Genomic DNA, 19,100 nt, shown 5'->3' with positions numbered 1-19,100 from the left:
ATTCATTTCCATGATTAGGGCTACAAATATATTATAAACAGTTACGAGATATGTTCATAATTAAGCCATGGCGATATCAACCATCAAAGGAGACATCGGCGTCTTATTCGGGCGTTGGAATGACGAACCTCTTATAGTTGCGACGTATGCGGCATCTTGGGGAATTTGTAGACTGTGATTTTACCTCAGAGCTGTGAATTCAACACCTTCAAATGACACGTTTTATAAACCGTTGTGATGCTTGAGAGCTCCGATGAAGCCAACTGCACATTGTCCAAAATAAAACAAAAGCGAACCGTCGACCTCATGTTACTTCCTGTCGTCTTCTTTGGCGTTTTCGCCAGTAGTAACATCCGGCTGTTGGTAATGTGACTCGTGTGATGAGAAAAAAAGTGTTTCAATACCACTGAAAAACCCACAACATCCTGGCACTCGCTTGATCAGAATCGGTGTGTTTCCGTTAAGCAGATTTATTCTCACAACTTCAATTTGTGCAATTTTACAGTTCACGGAAGTAAAGCTAGTTATTAATCCAGCCAACTAAGTCCTACTACAGTTGGACGTATGTTTAAGCAAGTCTGCATTTCTGTGTGAGAAATGACTGAAAAAGATGCACATTTTGATGATTCGGGGAATGCAGCTATTTTTACAAAAATGCAGCTATTTTTCTAAGAATGAAAAACTCCCATTAATAATGCATTTCTTACTGCTATTCCCCTAAAGCAGAGTTTGTTTAACATGTTAGGGGTTTTTTTCACTTTAAAAGATGCTTCTTTTTAATATGTTGAAGGTGAAGCTAAAAGCTGTCCATTCCTACCACGTTATTTCAGAAATGTAAATTTTTTTGGAGAGAAGCAACCATCTGCTTCTCACAGACTGCCATTCAAAAAAACTAAAACTTGAAACGTCAGCATGTCTCATGAACTTCCTTGATAATGTTTCCCCCTCAGGTTGTTAGCTAGAAAACGTCCAGGTGGCGTCTTTGAAAACGACACATGCATAATTACCTTGAAATTGCTCTGGACGAGTTCTGGAAAAAAAAATACGCAGAAGTCAGCGCTCAAGTTTCAAACTCCAGCTTGCAAAACACACTAAAATCAATCTCTACAAAAGTTAGCAAAATTCAAGCTTTTTTTTTTCCTAAGGTAAATTTGTCAACAAAAAAAAAATCATGCCTTGCTCTTACTCTCGCTCATATCCTCAGGGTTTGGATGCTGTTGAAACTTCAGAATCGTCTAATCTAACCGTACGCTGTGAGGCTGTGATCCTGTTGGATGAAAGTAGTGAGGAGAAACGATCCGTAGTGATGCTGCTGCTCTTGCTTGTGTGTGTGGGTTTGTGTAGGAGTCATTGTAGTTCCAGGAGGTTTTCAGTCACATTTACCTCAGGTTTGATCTGAAGTGTTTCACAGCGGAACATCAAAGTCAGCCTCTCTTTGTTTTTTTTTTCTCTCCCTCCCTCCCTCCTTCCTTCCTCCTCCTCTTCTGCAGGCGCAGAAAGCACACATCTTCGCCGCAGATGTGTGGAGTGACAGATGACATGGGGATTAATACATCAGGTGAGGGAGCAAGCCAGGGACGCTGCGTCGCCAAGAGTCACTTCTGCCGGTAACAGAAATGAGCGGAAAAGGCCCAGCACATCGATCAGCGGGAGAGAAGAAGTGAGTGACCAGATTCCAGATAGGAAGAGACCACTCCTCTCTAAATCTGTTCATCTTCACTTTCTCTCTTTTTCTGTCTCGTTGATTTATGAGTTGTCAGCTAGAAAGTTATGACCAATTTAGCAAATTACTTTGTTTTTTTTTTAACACCTTGAGCATCTAATTGTTGTCTTAGATTTAAAGCCAACTCATTCAACTTGCCGTTTACTTGATTGTTCCATGGAGGATTTTTTTGTCTGCAGTACCATCCATCACTTAGGATTTTTCCTCTGACAATACAGACAACAATCTGTTACTTTAACGACTCGTTAAATCAACACCATATGCAATGCTGTGAAAAAAGGCTACTGTCAGACCAACAGAATCAACAAAACACTGAACTCAAACCTGTCAACAGGAAGTAGGCGAAAACATCTAAAAAAACACAAAACAGCACATCATCTGCCAGTCTGAAGAAAATCAACAGCCTACGAGGAACGGTTATGAGCTGCGTTTCTATTGGCCACAGAATTGCACAGATTGGAGCTACAAAAATAATTTTGCCCAACACTCCCTTAGCGCAATTCTCAAGGAGAGCCCAACAAATGTCAGCTGGGGAAGCTGGGGGGGTTGTCCCATCAGACCATCAGTTCCCGAAACCACACAAAGAAAAACCTCGTAAAAACACAGGGGTCAGTGCGCTGCGGTGAATATCATGTACAAGTCGCACATATTTGGAAATGTGAAAAACCACGGTCAACACACAATAAGTATTTCACAAATAAATCTGAATTGGGCATTAAGCCTGGCAGTGTGAACATAGACATCGCATGCAACCGAATGAATTATACATGAGACCGGATGAAAATGCACATAAACAGATAAAGATAAATGTTTTATTAAATTAAATTAATTTAAATGACAAAGATGTCTATTCCTGTCCTTCTGAATATTTCTGAAGTTTTTCAGTGGCTGATTGTCACTTCAGTCTTCGCCTTAAAGGGCCACAGACTGTAGTTTCACCTTGAGGTAAAACTTTAGGCGATAATGGCTGTGATTACTAAATATCGACTGGTCAACAGTCGATATTTAACAGTTTCAACAGTGTGAAATCCGTAGTTGAATTTTGTCAGAGACTCTTACATCAATCAATTAAACAAAAAAGGATGCTTCCTCGCTGTCTTTGTTACAGAAAGCTGTTTGTCAGTCATGTTTGCCTCTTTGCCTGCGTTCCTGAGGCAACATCATTAGAGTTCACCAACCTTCAGTTGAGGTTTGGCTATTTTCGTATTGATTTCATTTGTTCACTAACCATTCAAGTGTTAGAATCTCATTCTACAGACAAAACTAATCGTCAACATTTAACTGCGGGTCGCGTTTTGTTGGTTTTGGACTTTCATTATTTTAAAAACGTTAAAATGTTTTTTGAGAAATGGCTAAAAAGATAAAATTTTCTACCCTACCATAAAAATCTATTAAAAAACAACATTTTGTCTTGGAATTTGATACAATTGATCAAAAATAACATTAAGAAAGCAGTAAAACTCTAATCCGTTCAAACTTGTCTCACTTTGCCACCCTCCACTTCTTTATCTCACAGAGCAGATTAGTGCAGCACCAATTTGTCCCAGTGGCGAAGTGCGAGGTGACAGCGGTGACATCTGCGCCTTTCCATGGCTTCGGAGGCACAATTCCTTTATGATTCTCCAGCTGGATCTGCGTGGTTTCTCTCCGGGAAGTCGGCTAGCATGTGTTGTGCTGTCACAACACCAATTACGATCTACAGAGGACGCAAGTGGTTAGCCGAGGCGCACAATTATTCTCTCTGCAGGCTGCGTATAATCTTTGGTTGTAAGCTAATGAACTGTCTGTGTTCATGCCAGGTTTAAGGCTAAAGCTAAATGATTAAAAGGAAAAGGATAAGCACTGGTTGAATAACAACTTACTATCCAGTGGAGTGAAGTGATTGGTTGCGTGTTGTGTGACTTGGAATCCTTTCTTTTTACTTTCCCGGTCCTCTTCCTCGTGCTGCTCGGTTCGACTTCGCTGTGATGTGTTGCTGCTTTATCAGACCAGTAAAATGGTTTGCCTGCAGTGCTGTTTAGCTTCCTGTGAACAATGCTGATGTTTTTGCTCACAGGGAAAGATAGGAAGCAGCCTGTCTGTTACGCACTGTTCATGGGAGAAGTGATAAACTTTGTATTACAACATGGCTTGCACAGCTAATCCTTTGTTGTCCTTAGAAATTGTCACTCTGTGTCGCAACTGGATTTCCTACGAATCCTCCGCTCTTCAAATCCCCAATTCGTCATAATGTGTCATTTTTATTAGATATACAGCAGCCTCATTAAGTAAATTAGCTAGCAACTAGCTTTATGTTGCCTTGTTTTTCCCTCACTGTACGTACAAGTAAGATAATTAATCTGAAAGAAGTGACATAAAAGTCGCATCCTGATATCTCATTTTCCCTCTTTTTTTTACAGTATAAAGTGTGCGGTACAAGGTAGCATTTTTAGATTTAAAAGATGTATTACCCGTGTTCCACATTTTTGTAATTTTAAGTTCAAGTTCATTTTTAAAAATGGAACAATATTAATCAACATTTACACGTAAATGCACGAGATTATAGTTTGGATGCTGATTTCCATCCCTGGTTCCTTTTTATCAGTTTGATGTTAAAGAAAAATAATAAATACAGGAATAAAAAAACCCCCACAAAATAACATTGTGGAATAAGAAACACATTGAACCATCAACTCTAGATCCTGTCCTTGTCCGCTCACTGGTGCTCATTTGAATAAAATGTAATGTTGGTGGAGCATAACCATTAAAAAATATTTTATAAGTCAAGACAGAATCCTGATATTTTACAATGTTGTCCCAACTTAGTCGTTTGTGTTTTTGGAGTATTTGGCAGCACCTGCATTTCCATTAACCATAGAATTTGCGCAAATTGAAATGGCGAAAATACGTTTGCTTAATGGAAACAGGGCAAAAAGTCGTTGTGCTAAAATGAGGTGTTTTGAAATCTTTAGCACCCTCTGCAGATTCTCTATCAGCCTCAGATCAGGACTCTTGGGTGTAGGATATCCCAAAAATGCTTGTACTCGAATCTGACAGTGATATGAATAATTTATGGCTTAACTGTAAAACAGGAAAAGTTTAGTCTGATTTAATGTCAAACAGTGAGAGAGAAAAAACAGCGTAATGTGTCTTCTAGTGTACAGAGATATTAATCGACTTGTGCAACTTTCCGGAAACGACATCAGAGGAAGCAAGCTGTGAGCTTTTTCATGACTTGTAATAAATAATAACCCCCTAGGTTTACACAACGTGTTCGCCCTCACAGGCATTAATAATCCAAAATATTTTTATTTTTTTGACACATTTATGCTGAGACGGTTAATTTGTTCCCGCAGCCATTTACACAAACAAAATAGAGGCAAATGAAAACACTTGCACACACTGAGCAGTTTACAAACACCCCTGTGGTGAAGTAGGCAAAGCGGGAATTCTGTCTCTTTGTGTATGTTAGCGACTGAATACCATATGGTCACGCTTGGCGTCTTAATCTTGCAGTTTCGTACACCCCCTGCCCACTGCAGTGATCTCAGCTTAGGGCTCAGGTCCATCTGTAAACGTGTTGGCTCTTAAACACACACACTCTGAGGCGCACGAAAACTCAAGAAATCACAGTCAGCCATTCACTTTTGGTGCCCACGCGTAGTAAAACACATCTCACCCATTTCCACAGTCTGTCAAGTGTCGTCTTCCTGTTGTAGGCAAAGACGTCTGCGCGCACACACACAACTCCCACACACCCTCCTCGCAGACTCCTCGACCTGTTCTTGAAGAGGTTTGCGAGGTGCTAAATCACAGAGCTTACTGAGGGGGTAAAGGTAAATTTAGAGGACAGGTTGCACTTGAACACAGATGTCAATGACAGGGTGTATCCAAGATTCTTCCTGATTTAGTCTCCTTTCTGTTCTACACATCCGTGCACGTTCTGAAGGCTTTTGTCGTGAACGAGGACAATGTGATAAATTAGCGAGGTTCGGGAAGACTCCCTGCAAGGATGATGACAGGAAGGAGAAGATGAGTACTGAGTGGGAGGGTTGATGGATGCATCAAAGGTGCAGCGAGGTGATTAAGGAGATGAAAATGCAGAGGTAGCTAGAAAGAAACGAGAGAATTGAAGAGCAAACCAACAATTTTGGTGCGGGAGGGAAGCAAGATAAGGTTTGGACAGATGCAATAATCAAACTTCTTCTTCCCATTCTGTTTTCTCTGCAGCTCAGACTGATCATCAACGCTGATCTGACAGATGGTGGAAACCCACTTGGGAAAAAAAACAACAACAAAAAAACACCTTGAGAAGTGAGGTTTACAGCTGAAAGCAAGAGATTCAAAGAGCTGTACCTTTTGGCAAACAAACCACCTCTGATTGGGTGGGTGCAGAAGGCTGTGGGCAGCCAGCCATGGGTATGAGTGATCCAATTTCCAGCTCGCAATTAGAAACACTTAAGGTCTGTGTTCTAGTAGGCGGGAGATGTGGCTCAATACCAATAAACAACTTGGGACAGCATGACTCGCCGTCTAAGTTGAGGTCCCTTTGCCAGTGGTATCTTGGCAGGAAATGGGAGGTTTAAACCTCAAACAACAACTTGAAACTGTTTGCAACAAGCAACACTTTTGTTTCCCCTCCGATATAGTATGATAGAAAATCTAATCCCTCCCAAACTTCTCCCTCTATTTTCCTGTCCGTCAAGTTTCTCCTTCCCTCGGATGTTGTGCCGACCCATAATTAAGCTCATGTTTGAAAACCCAACTCAACGCTTTGTGCGTTGCTAGCAAGCAAAAGGATTCCAACACCTTTCAGTCTTTGAAACAGTGACTACTCTTGTGAGGAATGGGTGGCCCAGCAAGGGCTCTCCTCGGTGGGTTTGGCACAACCACCTCCTCCCTGGAGGTTGGGAGTCAGATAGGTTGGCCGAGCAACAACCCACTGGACTTCAATCAAACCCTGGCGTGGGGAATGGGAGGAGGCGCGAGTGCGGCAGCCATGAGTCTGGGTTTGGGTTTGGACAATTCGACCACCCAGGAGTCGGTCACCAAGTCTGTGATCAAAGAGAAGAACTGGCCGGCGCTGCTGATCCTGGTAATCATCGCACTGACGGTCGGGGGCAACATCCTGGTGATTCTGGCGGTGTCCCTGGAGAAGAAGTTGCAAAACGCCACCAACTTCTTTCTGAGGTCGCTGGCTGTGGCGGACATGCTCGTAGGCATCCTGGTCATGCCCATTTCCCTCATCAACATCCTCTACGGTGAGTAATAACTTCACTGCAGTTGAGACCATATATTTAAATACACCAGGGTTTCCCCCAGTGTATTATAAGCCTGGCGGGCCACCAGGCTTTACTTGCGCCCCCACCAACCTTAGCATTGTTTGTTCATGTATTGTAAGGGTTTTTTTTTACACTGATGGTAAAGAAAGGTTAAAGCATCTCTTTGGCCACCCCAGCTCTAGTCACATTGATGAACTTGGCATATGATTCAAAACTTCATTGAGCAGCTTCTTTACATCATTTATTCATATGTTGTACAAAATCTAAGTGTAGTATTGAGGTGTTCTTCTACGGTTTTTCAGTAATTCTTACATTTCCGGGTTTCATCTTGTTAAAGGAGTTCTACTGCACCTATGGAGGGCATGCACAAAAGTTCCAGATGTAAACACAGTACACCTCTATTTTCTGATTAAATATTCATGGACTTCTGTTTAAAAAAACTCAATGCAAACAAGATAATAGTTCACACTGTGTTGTTAGTTAGATTAGAGTAATTTAAGTATCGTAAGACTTTGATTTGGTCCGGGTTGCCCTTAGCTTAACCATCAGGTGCATCCTCCATAGTATATTCTCCATATCAAGGTCCACTGGTGTGAACACATAAAACTAAATGTATAGACACACATTTTTAGACTTGTGTCTTATAAAAAATGTTGTGTATTATTGAATTAATACTAACATTTAGTACCAGTATGTATGACCTGATGTTTTTTAGTATGCAAATCCGTTTCAGTCGATATGAAGACATAGAAATTGCTTTATCAAATAGGAACATAGATCCAGATAATTCTAATTACGCCACGATCAAACGTACTTCACATGTCGAGACCTCAGTTGGGAAAGAAAACGGATGATCTCATCCTTCTCAAAAAGACTTCTTTCTTTGCGGAGACCTATTTTAATGAAGACGGATTCGTGCCTATCACTCTGAGCCAATATTTAAATGATCTTCGCAGCGGATTTCTACCACAACGCTGGAGCACACACCCACTCACCAGCTGCTTGCCAGCACACTGCGACATGTGTGCTGTGATCACTTCAAAATATTTTTCCCGTGTAATTATTTCAATGACTATTGCTTGCATGAGATGCGGCACACTGTTATTTAGCGAGCGACTTGACTTTCAGAGAACGCCAGCTTGATAATTGCGATATCATCCCAGTCATCCGCTTGTGTTCCTGCTCACGGTGTCTGGGCCAGCATTATGCATGAACACCCCCTTTTTAGTGTAATAGTATTTTAGTGTTGTGTTTTTTTTCTGATGTTAAGAACAGAGTGGATTTCTTTGCCTCTGCAACCTCAGCCAGGTCTCCAGTCTAACACCTCCAGGAAGCGTGCCCTTAAATGTCCCCATCACAGCAGTGATCCCTGAGCTGATAACTTGAGGAAACCTTTTTTCAGTGCCGTATACAAACACATGTCAACCTTTTGCAGCTTTCGGCTAGATGGTAATCGTTGTTATTGCTGACATCACTGCCTTCTGAGTTACTTACTTTTATGTGTCTGTATGGTGGCTGTGGCTAATATCATGTCAGCAAATAGACTGAGACCTTCTGTAATGCTCAGTTTGGTACTTTCAGATCAATGAAGGCAACTGGATCTGTCAGTGTATCTATTAAAGGGGCAGTATTATGTAAAATGTATTTACATCACGGTATGATGTTATTCCCTCATCAAAACATACCTAGAGAGTGAATTTGATTCTTTCATGCATGTTTCAGAAATCCTTTGATCTCAACTGTTCCACTATGCAAAACGCTTAGTGGGACCAAGCTCCGCCTTCAAGCACAAAGCTCCTCCTCTGAGCTGCAGTTTTCAAGCCGAGGTTGCTCCTCATAAATATCCCTTCCCACTCAGTTCCTTCAGACTACTACTACTACTACTACTCCAACATATATTTATGTACTTATTAATATGTCTTCATTTTATGAATTCTAGTGTCTGAGTTATCACTTTTGAGTCAGTTTTGAGTCACATCCCTTCAAATAATTTATTGTATTTTTCAAAAATTGTATTTACGTCAGCGCGGTATGGATAATACAAATATGTATTACAATGTATTTGACCGGAATCCCATAGTGTAGATGGAAATTGTTTTTAAAAAAAAAATTAAAAATTTTTTTTAGAACAATAAAAATCTGTATTGTAGCTGGAGATTAAGTTACATATTATTTGGACGTACTAGTGGAGTTTATGTTGTTTAAAGGAAGACTAGAGCAATTCAAAGTGTTGCCTTTTAAATTGTCACTTTTGGGTAGAAATGTTTCCAAAATACATGTAATTTCGTAAATAGTTTAAAAAAAAACTTTCCTTTTTAAATTTCAACTTCACACAATTTGGACAAAGTTACATAATCTTGTTATTTTCTGCTATTGATCACTGGAACAACAGACTTAATTTGCTGACTTGATCATTTAATGTGTGTTTTTCAGAGAAAACAGCTTCTTTATTTTTCTGTTCTGGCTGTGGTTGGCTAACAGCTGTCGTTATGATCACTTGACGTACCGTGGAGTGATTTTTATTCCACTCAGTGAGACAACAATGTAGACTATGGTGAAAGCCACATTTTTACTCATCATGTCATTTTTTTTTTTATTATTATTTTTACAGAGTTAGAAAGGAGAAAATTCGAACCAATGAGCAAATCTTTGAGGATAGAGACTGCTCAGGCAAAAAATATTCCATTTTGTCACCTTTCCAAAGTAATCTCTTCCACAGCCGCTGGTGTAAAATCCGGCACCTCGCCATGAAGGCTGCTGCTGCAAACATTTGTTATAGAACGGTTCGCTCTCAGGAGCTCAAACTGATATTCTAACAAGCTGAATAGTGTGTTTGACTGTGTACCTCCATTTTTTTTGGCCTTTTTAATCTCATCTTGCAACCTGATTACAATCCAGCAGCAGGGTCGCTATCTCCAGCAGTCACCAGGCGAGAGGCGGAGTACACCGCTGGCAGTTCACCCAGGCTACCATAAAGGCACACGGGACAAACAGTACACACACACACGCACACACACACACACCAACACCCAGGTGGAATTTAGAGAGACCAATTGACCTTCCAGTCATGTTTTTGAACCATGAGAGGAAGCCGGAGCACCCAGAGAGAACCCACACACACACAGAGAGAACATTCAAACTCCATGAACAAACACCTCAGGCTGGGATGAAATGTGAAAACGTGTAACTTTCTAACATTTTAAGTTTCGTACAGTAATCAGATCTATAAAGTGTTATTTTTTAACAAGGTGGATGCTCACAGATAACAGATCTAGAATTTAGATTTATGGCCCAAACCTAACCTAGAATCCGAACCAGAAATATTTTTTGGTTGATTGTCAGGTTTGGCTCAAGCTTATGTGGCGCTCTTAATAAACCTAAAATATACAAAGCACAAAGAAAACCAAGTGAGAATGCATGATGTAAAGTTTTGTTAATCTACTTGTTATAGTGTAAATAGAGGAGTAGATATTTAACCTGTTGAGGAAATAATGTAGGTATGCACATGCGGCTCCACTCCTATCAATCACACATCCCAGAAGATTTGCACCTGACTCACTCTAAGGTTACAATAAGTGACAAAATGGAGCTGGAAGACGTTAAACCAAAGTTTAAAAAGTTACATGGCTCTCTTAAATGGTTGCTTAAAAAAGAAAGCAGTAAAATCTTGATTAAAATAATATGTTGGGTTTACTATGGGTTTGAGTGTATAATTAAAGTTAATTAGTCGCATCGGCTCTGATTTTTGCTAGCCCCAATTTAAACTCTAAACTACAACGCTGTCCTTAGCAGTTTTTTTAAATTTGCCATTTGAAACAGGTCTGAAACAGGTCAGTCATTAAAAGCCACTATAATGTAGATCCACACAAATAAGCATTCTCACCTTTGCATTTCTCTTCAGTTTGCCCTCCAGCTCTTTTGTATCCAGAACACAATTTGTCCAAACTTCAATATCCAGCCATCGCTCCTTGGCTGTTGGGCATCCCTCAGGAATACTAAGCAGGTCAGCGAGGGTTGATTGCTGCTTAATGGGCCGCGTATGGTCAACAGACACCCCAGCTCCCTCACACTGGGTTTGTTTTGTCGGTTCAAACTGCAGCTACTGATTGCTCACAGTGGTAATCAGTGTTTCACACAAACAAACACACGGTGGTGGTGGTGGGGGGGGGGGGGCGACAACAACAACAACAAACAACAAAAATCCATAACACAAACACTGACAGGTCTGTCTTTCTGCTCCACAAACGGATTCCATTACAGACAGAGACGGGTAATCAGTCCCGCTCTCGATTCATTTCTACGCATATCACGAAAAGAGCTGTTGGTCTTTGCAGAGACGCCCGCACCAAACTCTCACACACACTTGAATGGAGCTCAGATCTATACTTGGAGTGTTATCCATCAGACTGCTAGTTGACTGCGTTGATCAATGAGGCTGGCTGAAAGATAGAGCCGACATTCACACACTCCTCACACACACACACACACGCACACCCCCACATGCACACACACACACGTCTCTGACATCATTTAACTGACAGTGAATTGTTCTGACTGTGGTAGCAATAATGATTATAATGATAGCAATCACAATAAAGCACATTGCAGATGGTAATGCAGTCCTTTTTATTTTATCTCTCATGTATAGAAGGACTTCACAGAGTATGAACAAGATTTCTATCGCCTCTTACCGTACGTGTTGTGACGACAAACATTTTTTATCTTCGTGTCGACGCATGACTCAGTTTGCACATAAAGTCAAGAGAGTAATAGGTGTGAATTTTCTCTAGTTTAATGCAGGTTAGGTTAGAACTTTGTGTTCTCGGTCTCAAAAATACAAGAATCGGTAATGGCGCTTTCAAGATTCAATGGGATCCAAAGATCATAAATGTTTCCTGTCAGAATGGGATACAGTGAACACTGGTACATGCTTTTCTTTGCAGTTGATACATCAACTTGTTTTCTGAAAATAAATCTAAAATGCTGCAACCTGAGTCCAAACCAACACCAAGGAAACTGATCATATCACACTGGTTCCAAAATCCCCGCACATCTTCCTCGTGTGTCAGAGAATTTAAAAGTTCTGCCGTTGGTCCGTAAGTCAAGTCTGAACCACACAGACTCCTCAGGTTTGACCTGCTCAGTCACTGCGTGAGTCGGACATAAAATATACCTACATTTTTATTAATATGCGCAATGGAAATCGTCTTTTCATTACCCCAGAAGCTAATAGCTGTAGCCGTTGTTATTGCCACTTTTGGCGGTACAACCAATCAGTCAGAAGTAAAATGCCTGATGTTCCTAAAAGGCAGTAAATAACGTCAAGCAGCATTCAGACTTTTTATCGCAGCTTCCCGAATGTCCACAAATCCCTCACTACAAATAGACGAAGATTCACCATATTCACCATATTGCAATTTAACCTCTTGTACTTGGAACATAAGCTGTTGCAGCCCCATGTCTAAACTACGATTAATCAACAAATTTGCCAAGAGGGTAAATGACAGAATGACATTTGAACAAACAAGGTGCTCTGACAGTATTTACCAACAAAAGATTAGTCATATCTCACCTGAAGCTCAAATGAACTCACAAATAAAACTCTGTCATTCCTTAACGCACAATGATTGTTTTCGGACCAGAAAGAGAGACCAGCAAGCCCATTGTAGAAAACAATAAGTAAAATAAGGCACAAAGAAGATAAAATATTAGATTTAGTTGAGGCAACATGGTGGAAAGAAAAAGCAAACAAAAACAATTTGAGTGACCTTCATGGTGCATTCCAGTTTATCACTGGATGCTTATCTTGCTGCAGGGAGTCCAAACAAGTAAGATTTATCAGTTAGACATACTAATGCATTTTTTCTGTGACTGTAGATCATTTATAGGGCCTTATAAAAGTATTCAAATCCAGTGAATCCTTCCACACTTCTCCATGTCAGAAGCAAACACTTCCATGTAAATGTATTTGAAGTTGGTGTGGCAAACATAAAGACGTGCACGATTGTGAAGTCAAAAGAACATGTTACATGGTTTTATTTAATTTTATTTTTACTAATAATCTAGTCATTTACAAAGCCACTTTACCTCAATAAGCCCAAATAAAATCCAGTGCAATCAGAGTCCACTCAATAGCAAGGAACACGAAGAAAATAGCTGCACAGTTTAAAGCAGCGCTAGATTGTGAAATAATATCTTTGAACGTCTTACGGAGCAAACAATCATCCATCACCCAAACCTTGAAGAATCCAAACTCCAATTACAAGTTACTGTAACTGGGAGAGTCGGGACAATTCCCAGTGGGCCGCTTCACTGACAGTCCGGTTGGCGTCGGAGAACAATAATAACAGTAAAATATGTGGCTTAACAGTGCTATTTTCTCTCATTCGATCCCTTTAAGAGACAGCACCAACTGTTTGAGAGCTACCGTTTGACCCCTGAAAAGCTCACAGTGGGTTGAGTCCACGCCAGCAGCGCATATCTATCAAATGTCAGGCGAAGTAGAGAAGTAGGCAAAGCTGCTGACGAGTGAGTAAAAGATGGATGGGAAAAGACCAGATGGTGCTGGAAAAGCCAGGTCAAAGAAAAGAAAAACATTAGTGGAGGATGCTGCCAACTGTTCATAGCTATTTTTTTTTTCAAGAAGAAAGTAAGAGGCAACTGCAAATGGGAGATATGACATTAGGTAGAATTGATCATTTAACAAGTATACTGACACAATTCAACTTCTCCACAGATGCATATGATTTTTGCTAACTCTGTCTTTTTTATATATATATATATATCTGGGATTTGTGATTTTTATTTTTTTTCTTGAATAATTTTTGCCTGATGTTTTATATTGGAAAAAATTTCTTTACTATCAGTTTTACTCTAGCAATGAATTAAAAGGGAAGGTGTTGCACTTTTAGCTTCAGCCAAATCCTGGTGGGATCACAGTTTTCATTTGTTATTTTAAGGGGTCTGCAAGTGGCTCTTTTGCTCACTTAATATCCTTAATATGTTACACAATTAAATATGTCCTGTTTTTGTTTCATCCTTTTTTTTGTGGCCTCATGTAAAAACACTTAAACTCCACCAGGACATCGACTGCTAACGTGCAACCTGAGCTACAAACGAATGGTTTAGTGTTTGAATCAGATTAAGTTTTGGTAAAACTTGGGATTTTGTTTATGAATGCTTTTCATCCAGTCTGACCTGGTTTGAGCTATTTCACAGATGAAAATATAAAAAAATGTCTGTCTCTAGATATGCAAAGTCAGTAGAGACCTACCCCGAAATTCAGGGAACAGGACAAACATTAAGCTAAAAATATACAATAGTTTAAAAAAAATTGAGGTTGCTAAAAGCACTTGGTGTCTCTCTGCCATTTTCTCCCTGAACAAAACCTGTAGGGACAGCACCCTATTCCGTCTTATTTACCTTCACAGGAGACACCTTGTAGTTCAGAACCCTTTAATCAAATTGTGAATATTAGATTTGTCCCGTGTGATGTATGTTCATTCTTACGCAGGAAAGGTTAACCATCCTTGAATAAGAAGACGAATGACAAAATGACAGGCCGGATTATTTTCATCAGAGGTGACCTCACCGGTTTTATACAATCCTTACAACTGTTTCCTTCTGTATAAAAGTCACAAATTGTCACCATTTTCTTTGTCTTTTTGTCGTGGTGAATAATTAGCTGTAATTGATTGATTTTCTTTAACATTTTTGTTGCATTGCATTTCTCTAATATAACCAGTGTCAATACAGCAACGTCAGTCGCTGATTTTAAGCAGTAGACCTGTATTAATTTTCAACCTCATGAACTAGTCGAAGGGGCAAAAACACAACAGAACTGCTGTGGGTGCATTTTGGATTCGACCCACAAACTGTGATGCCAAAAACAATGATAATATCCATCCATCTACTCACTAAACTGAATTATTGTTGCGGGCTTGCACACAGGCTGTTGCCCATTTCCAGCAGTTAACGGGCAGGAGACGGGGTAAATGTCACTGTGTTCCCCAGCAATCACAAGACTACTATGCTGAAGGGAAATCTAGAATCTTTAATTAACCTAATATGTGTGTCCTTGGACTGCGGGCGTAAGCCAAAATATCCAGACAACATCCTTCCACGCACCAGTAGGTAACAGGTAAACTCCACTCAGCATTGAACCTGGCTGAGGTTTTAACCCCATACCTTCTTATAATTGGCCAATGTGATAAATAATGCCTCATAGTGCAGCAGCCCCACATATCATTAAAACTGCACTTTAACAAATTTTTATTTTATTTATTTCCATATTTGTTAAAACTGTCATCATGTCGAGACAGTATAATATGAGACAGATAATCTGTGAAAAGATCAAACTCCTGCATGTCCTCCCAGTGCTACTTTTGTCGTCTGTAAAATGCTGCGCTTCTGATCCAAAACAACCAATCAGGGCCAGGAGGAGGGTCTTAGCACCGTCAATCAACCTTCTGTACGCTGCATTGGCTATTATGGTAGGCTATGTTGTAGTGAACCAGCTGTAGTGTAGCAAAGAGCAAGTGAGGGAGGTCGGGCGCCAGAGTGATTGACAGAGCTAAGATCCTCCTCCTTGCTCTGATTGGTTGATTCTGACTGAGTGGTGTATTTCTGCAGTTGGCACTGGGGGCACTGGGAGCACTGGGAGAAGACAGAGGAGCTCGACTTCTTCACAGATTATCTATCTTGTATTGTCACGACATAATGATTATTTTAACAAACATTAAAAAAAACATATTTTTATATATCTTGCAGTTTGAACCTGAAATGATATCTGAGTAAACACTTCACATCCACAGCCATCTGTAAAGAGCAAAGCATGAGATTATTTAGAAACTCTCAAACTTTAAAATAAAAATCTTATTATTTTTTCTGTTTGGCTCCAAGCAAAGAGCAAGTTGAAGGAGATCACAGTCATAAATCTCAATGCAAAAAGCATTATGGATACCATTAGCGTTAGCGAAGAGGGAAAGAAAGACCTTGGCACGTGTTCTGTGCCGAGATCGTTATTTGAGAAGAACAGGTTTGGAGAAGAAAACCAAAAGAGAACTAATAAAAAACAAAAAGAGAAGGGATAAAAGCACATTTAAAAGAAACATGTTAAAGAGCTTTGGAATAGCAGGAACAAGTCCTGTTTGATACTTAGGTCAAAAGAGGGAAAGAAACGTTTCCCACCTCAGATTTCAATAGTATTTTTTCCATTTTTGGTTATTGGAACACAATTATCAGCAAAATCTTAATGAGCCACTTTAGGAAAGATAGTAGTTGGATAGCACTACATCTAAAGTGCACTTTCTCAGGAATGTGAAGGTATGCAAATACAAGTCCTTTAAGTCCTGTGTCTGCACACACAAGGACTAAATTGCGACTCGCCACTGTTAATGAACCAATAAACCCATAATGATCACTTGAAACTGGCAAAAGTGACAATAAACTAAAATTTAGTGAGAATGCCATCCATCCATCCATCTTCTTTACAACCTTGTCCCTTAGCGGGGTTGGGAGGGTTTCTTGTATTTAGTGAGAATGAACCAATAAATTTCAGACATTCCTTTTGAATTGTTGTTCAACAGAATCTTTGAAAATCAAACTAATGAAACACGTCTGGGAAAAAATTATGGTACCTGTAATGTAAGATTTGCTACCCAACCTTTAAAGGCAACCAGATGATTTCCGTACCTACCAGTGAGATTTCTGCACCTGTCCACAGGTCGTTTGGCCCACTTCGTCTGGAGACACTACTCCAGTTGGTTTAAAGGAGGGTGTTTTCTCCAGACGTTGTGTTTCAGCTCCATCCATAGATGCTTAATACGATTCAGATCAGATCTTGTAGAAGGCCAGTTCAGAATCATCCAAAATTTGCTCTTATCCACTCTTGGGTGTTTCTAACTATGTTTTTGAGTCATTATCCTGAAGGAAGTCTCACAATCAGCAAAGGAAGACCAAGCTTTTCCAACACTAAGCCGCACATTTTTCTCCAGAAACCCTTCACAGTCTTGAGATTTCATTACGCCTTGGACAGATTCAAAGCACCCTGTACTAGATGCAGCAAAGCAGCCCCAGAACATAACAAAACCTCCTCCAACATAGAACTGATAAACCTTGCCAAAACCATCCAGTTTTGTCTCATCTGTCCAGAGGACATTCTCTCAGAATCTTTGTGGCTTGTCAATGTGCATTGTGGAAAGTTCCAGTCTTGTTTTTTTAATGCTTTCCAATGTCCCGTTCCTAAGGTTTGGACCTAACAACTTCCAGGACCAAAAAAACTAAAAATCTGATGAATCTCTAACCCTGATATTGCTTAGCCAACATGAAGAGGGTGAATGGTTTAAGGTTAACATCACACTCCACCCAAGACCTTAAAACACTGCCGCCATAAGAAAATAGCCTTGTGACTTTGCCAACTGGATTCTTAATTTCCCCTAGAGAGCTTCACCAGAATCCCACACAGATCAACCACATTGTGGAACATTGCTGGTATCATAGCACAGTCTTAATCGTGTGTAAAATAATAATGTATGCACTGGATGAAAAACTTGTACAATCAAAGATGCTAGAAACTAGAAACTACAGATCAGGTTAAACATTTACAAACTGCTACCTCATAAATCCTCAAGTGACGTACATATATATATGTACATATATTTCCTTAAGCTGCAACAACATACTGCCATGTTAGGGTGCTTAATTGTCGTGAGCCCCTTAGTGCCTTTAAACTGCTTTTGAGTATTTATGAAGGCGCTATCAAGGGGGTGGATGTGACTTTTCACAAAAGAGACGTAGCGCAGATGAAATCTCACGGCCCGGTACATGACACCCCATTAAAAACTGAGACAATTATTGCAAAGAAATTATTTCAAACATCATTACATTGCCATTAGGAGCTTTTAGTGCCTAAGTTATAATCACTGAGTTAATTAATTCATTACAAAAAATAAAACAAAACCAACCTCCAAAATTACAGCTAAATGCTGCAACCAACTGTGTCTTCTCTGCTTGTGTAAAGCATTGATTATTGAAATACAAGTAATGGTAAAAAATGAAGGGAAAGTACTATTACAACTATTACACAGTTAGAATATTGTACAGTTAAGAGTATTGCACATTTTCCATAAAGGTGCAAGACTCATGAACCTGTTTCTCACGGATGGTAAAAATAAGCTACATTATACATAACCGTTAGGGTAGTGTACAGCTTATTGTTGCACATTTAGTCATTTTGTTTCAGTTTGACTGACGCAGGGAAGGAGCCATTAAAAAGCGTGCTCTGTGAATGATGCTGTCCGAGTTTATTGTTGTATTAAGGTAACAAACTAACATTTAAAAATGCTAGGTGACTATCAACACTTTCAAGTAGAATCCTCGTAACAATTTCTGGGCTTCTACTTTAATGTTTATTCAGTTTTGTCTTAGAAGAACTGTAAAATGGATCAGTGACACAATGTTTCCCAAGATGAACCTGAATGCAACGCTTATGTTTCCAGCACCTTCTTATTTTATGTTTCTTTCTCAAGTTTTTAATGTTGCAACTATAAACGTAATTGGATTTTATTTGGATTTTAAGTAATAAAAGTAGATGAAGAAGTGAGGATTTGATGAACTGTTTTGAAAATTATTTCGAGGTCAAATTTGGAAAGGGCGCTGGCTCCGCTCTGCTCCACTCCTATCAGTCACACATCCCAGATGATTTGCACCTGACTCACCCTGCGGTTGCAACAAGCAACAAAAATGGAGCTGGAAGATGCTAAACGAAAGCTAAAAATGGGAGAAGTTACACTGTTACTTAAATGGTGGTTTAAAATGTTGGGTTTACTTTGAACCTGGGACAATAAATAAATTTAATTAGTCGGGTCGGATCTGGCTCGGGTACATTGTCTATGAGCTTGGATCAGGCTGGATTTTTTTAGGCTCAATCAAAACTCTACTACTTACTCTGATATCCTTAGATAAAATCTAATTCAACAAGTCACCTTCACAAGTAAACTAATTATTAGGGGCATGCCATAGCAATGCATACGGAGAGCAGTACTGACTTGCGAAGCAAGTCAGTACTGCCTCCATGCATTGCATGGCAGGCACCTATTGTTCTACACCCAATAGAA

General features: G+C 39.9%; 1 protein-coding gene across 5 annotated transcripts in view; it reads left to right on the top strand.

The window, feature by feature from the left end:
* htr2cl1 (5-hydroxytryptamine (serotonin) receptor 2C, G protein-coupled-like 1) overlaps positions 1–19,100 on the top strand; it is a 180,652-nt gene that overhangs the window by 130,585 nt on the left and 30,967 nt on the right. For 2 of the 5 annotated variants that reach the window (XM_008435326.2, XM_008435329.2), the window contains 2 exons: positions 1,491–1,660; positions 5,933–6,963. In XM_008435326.2, coding sequence (XP_008433548.1) covers positions 6,549–6,963 — 415 coding nt within the window. In that variant the 5' untranslated portion in view covers positions 1,491–1,660; positions 5,933–6,548. Of the gene's footprint in view, positions 1–1,204; positions 1,331–1,490; positions 1,661–5,932; positions 6,964–19,100 lie in introns of all 5 variants that reach the window. The other 3 variants (XM_017310246.1, XM_008435328.2, XM_008435330.2) reach the window with 3 other exon arrangements.

Source organism: Poecilia reticulata, linkage group LG18 (genome assembly GCF_000633615.1).
Source record: "Poecilia reticulata strain Guanapo linkage group LG18, Guppy_female_1.0+MT, whole genome shotgun sequence".
Lineage (NCBI taxonomy): Eukaryota > Metazoa > Chordata > Actinopteri > Cyprinodontiformes > Poeciliidae > Poecilia > Poecilia reticulata.
The sequence above is the reverse complement of the archived record's forward strand: the minus strand, read 5'-3'. Positions and strand labels throughout refer to the sequence as shown.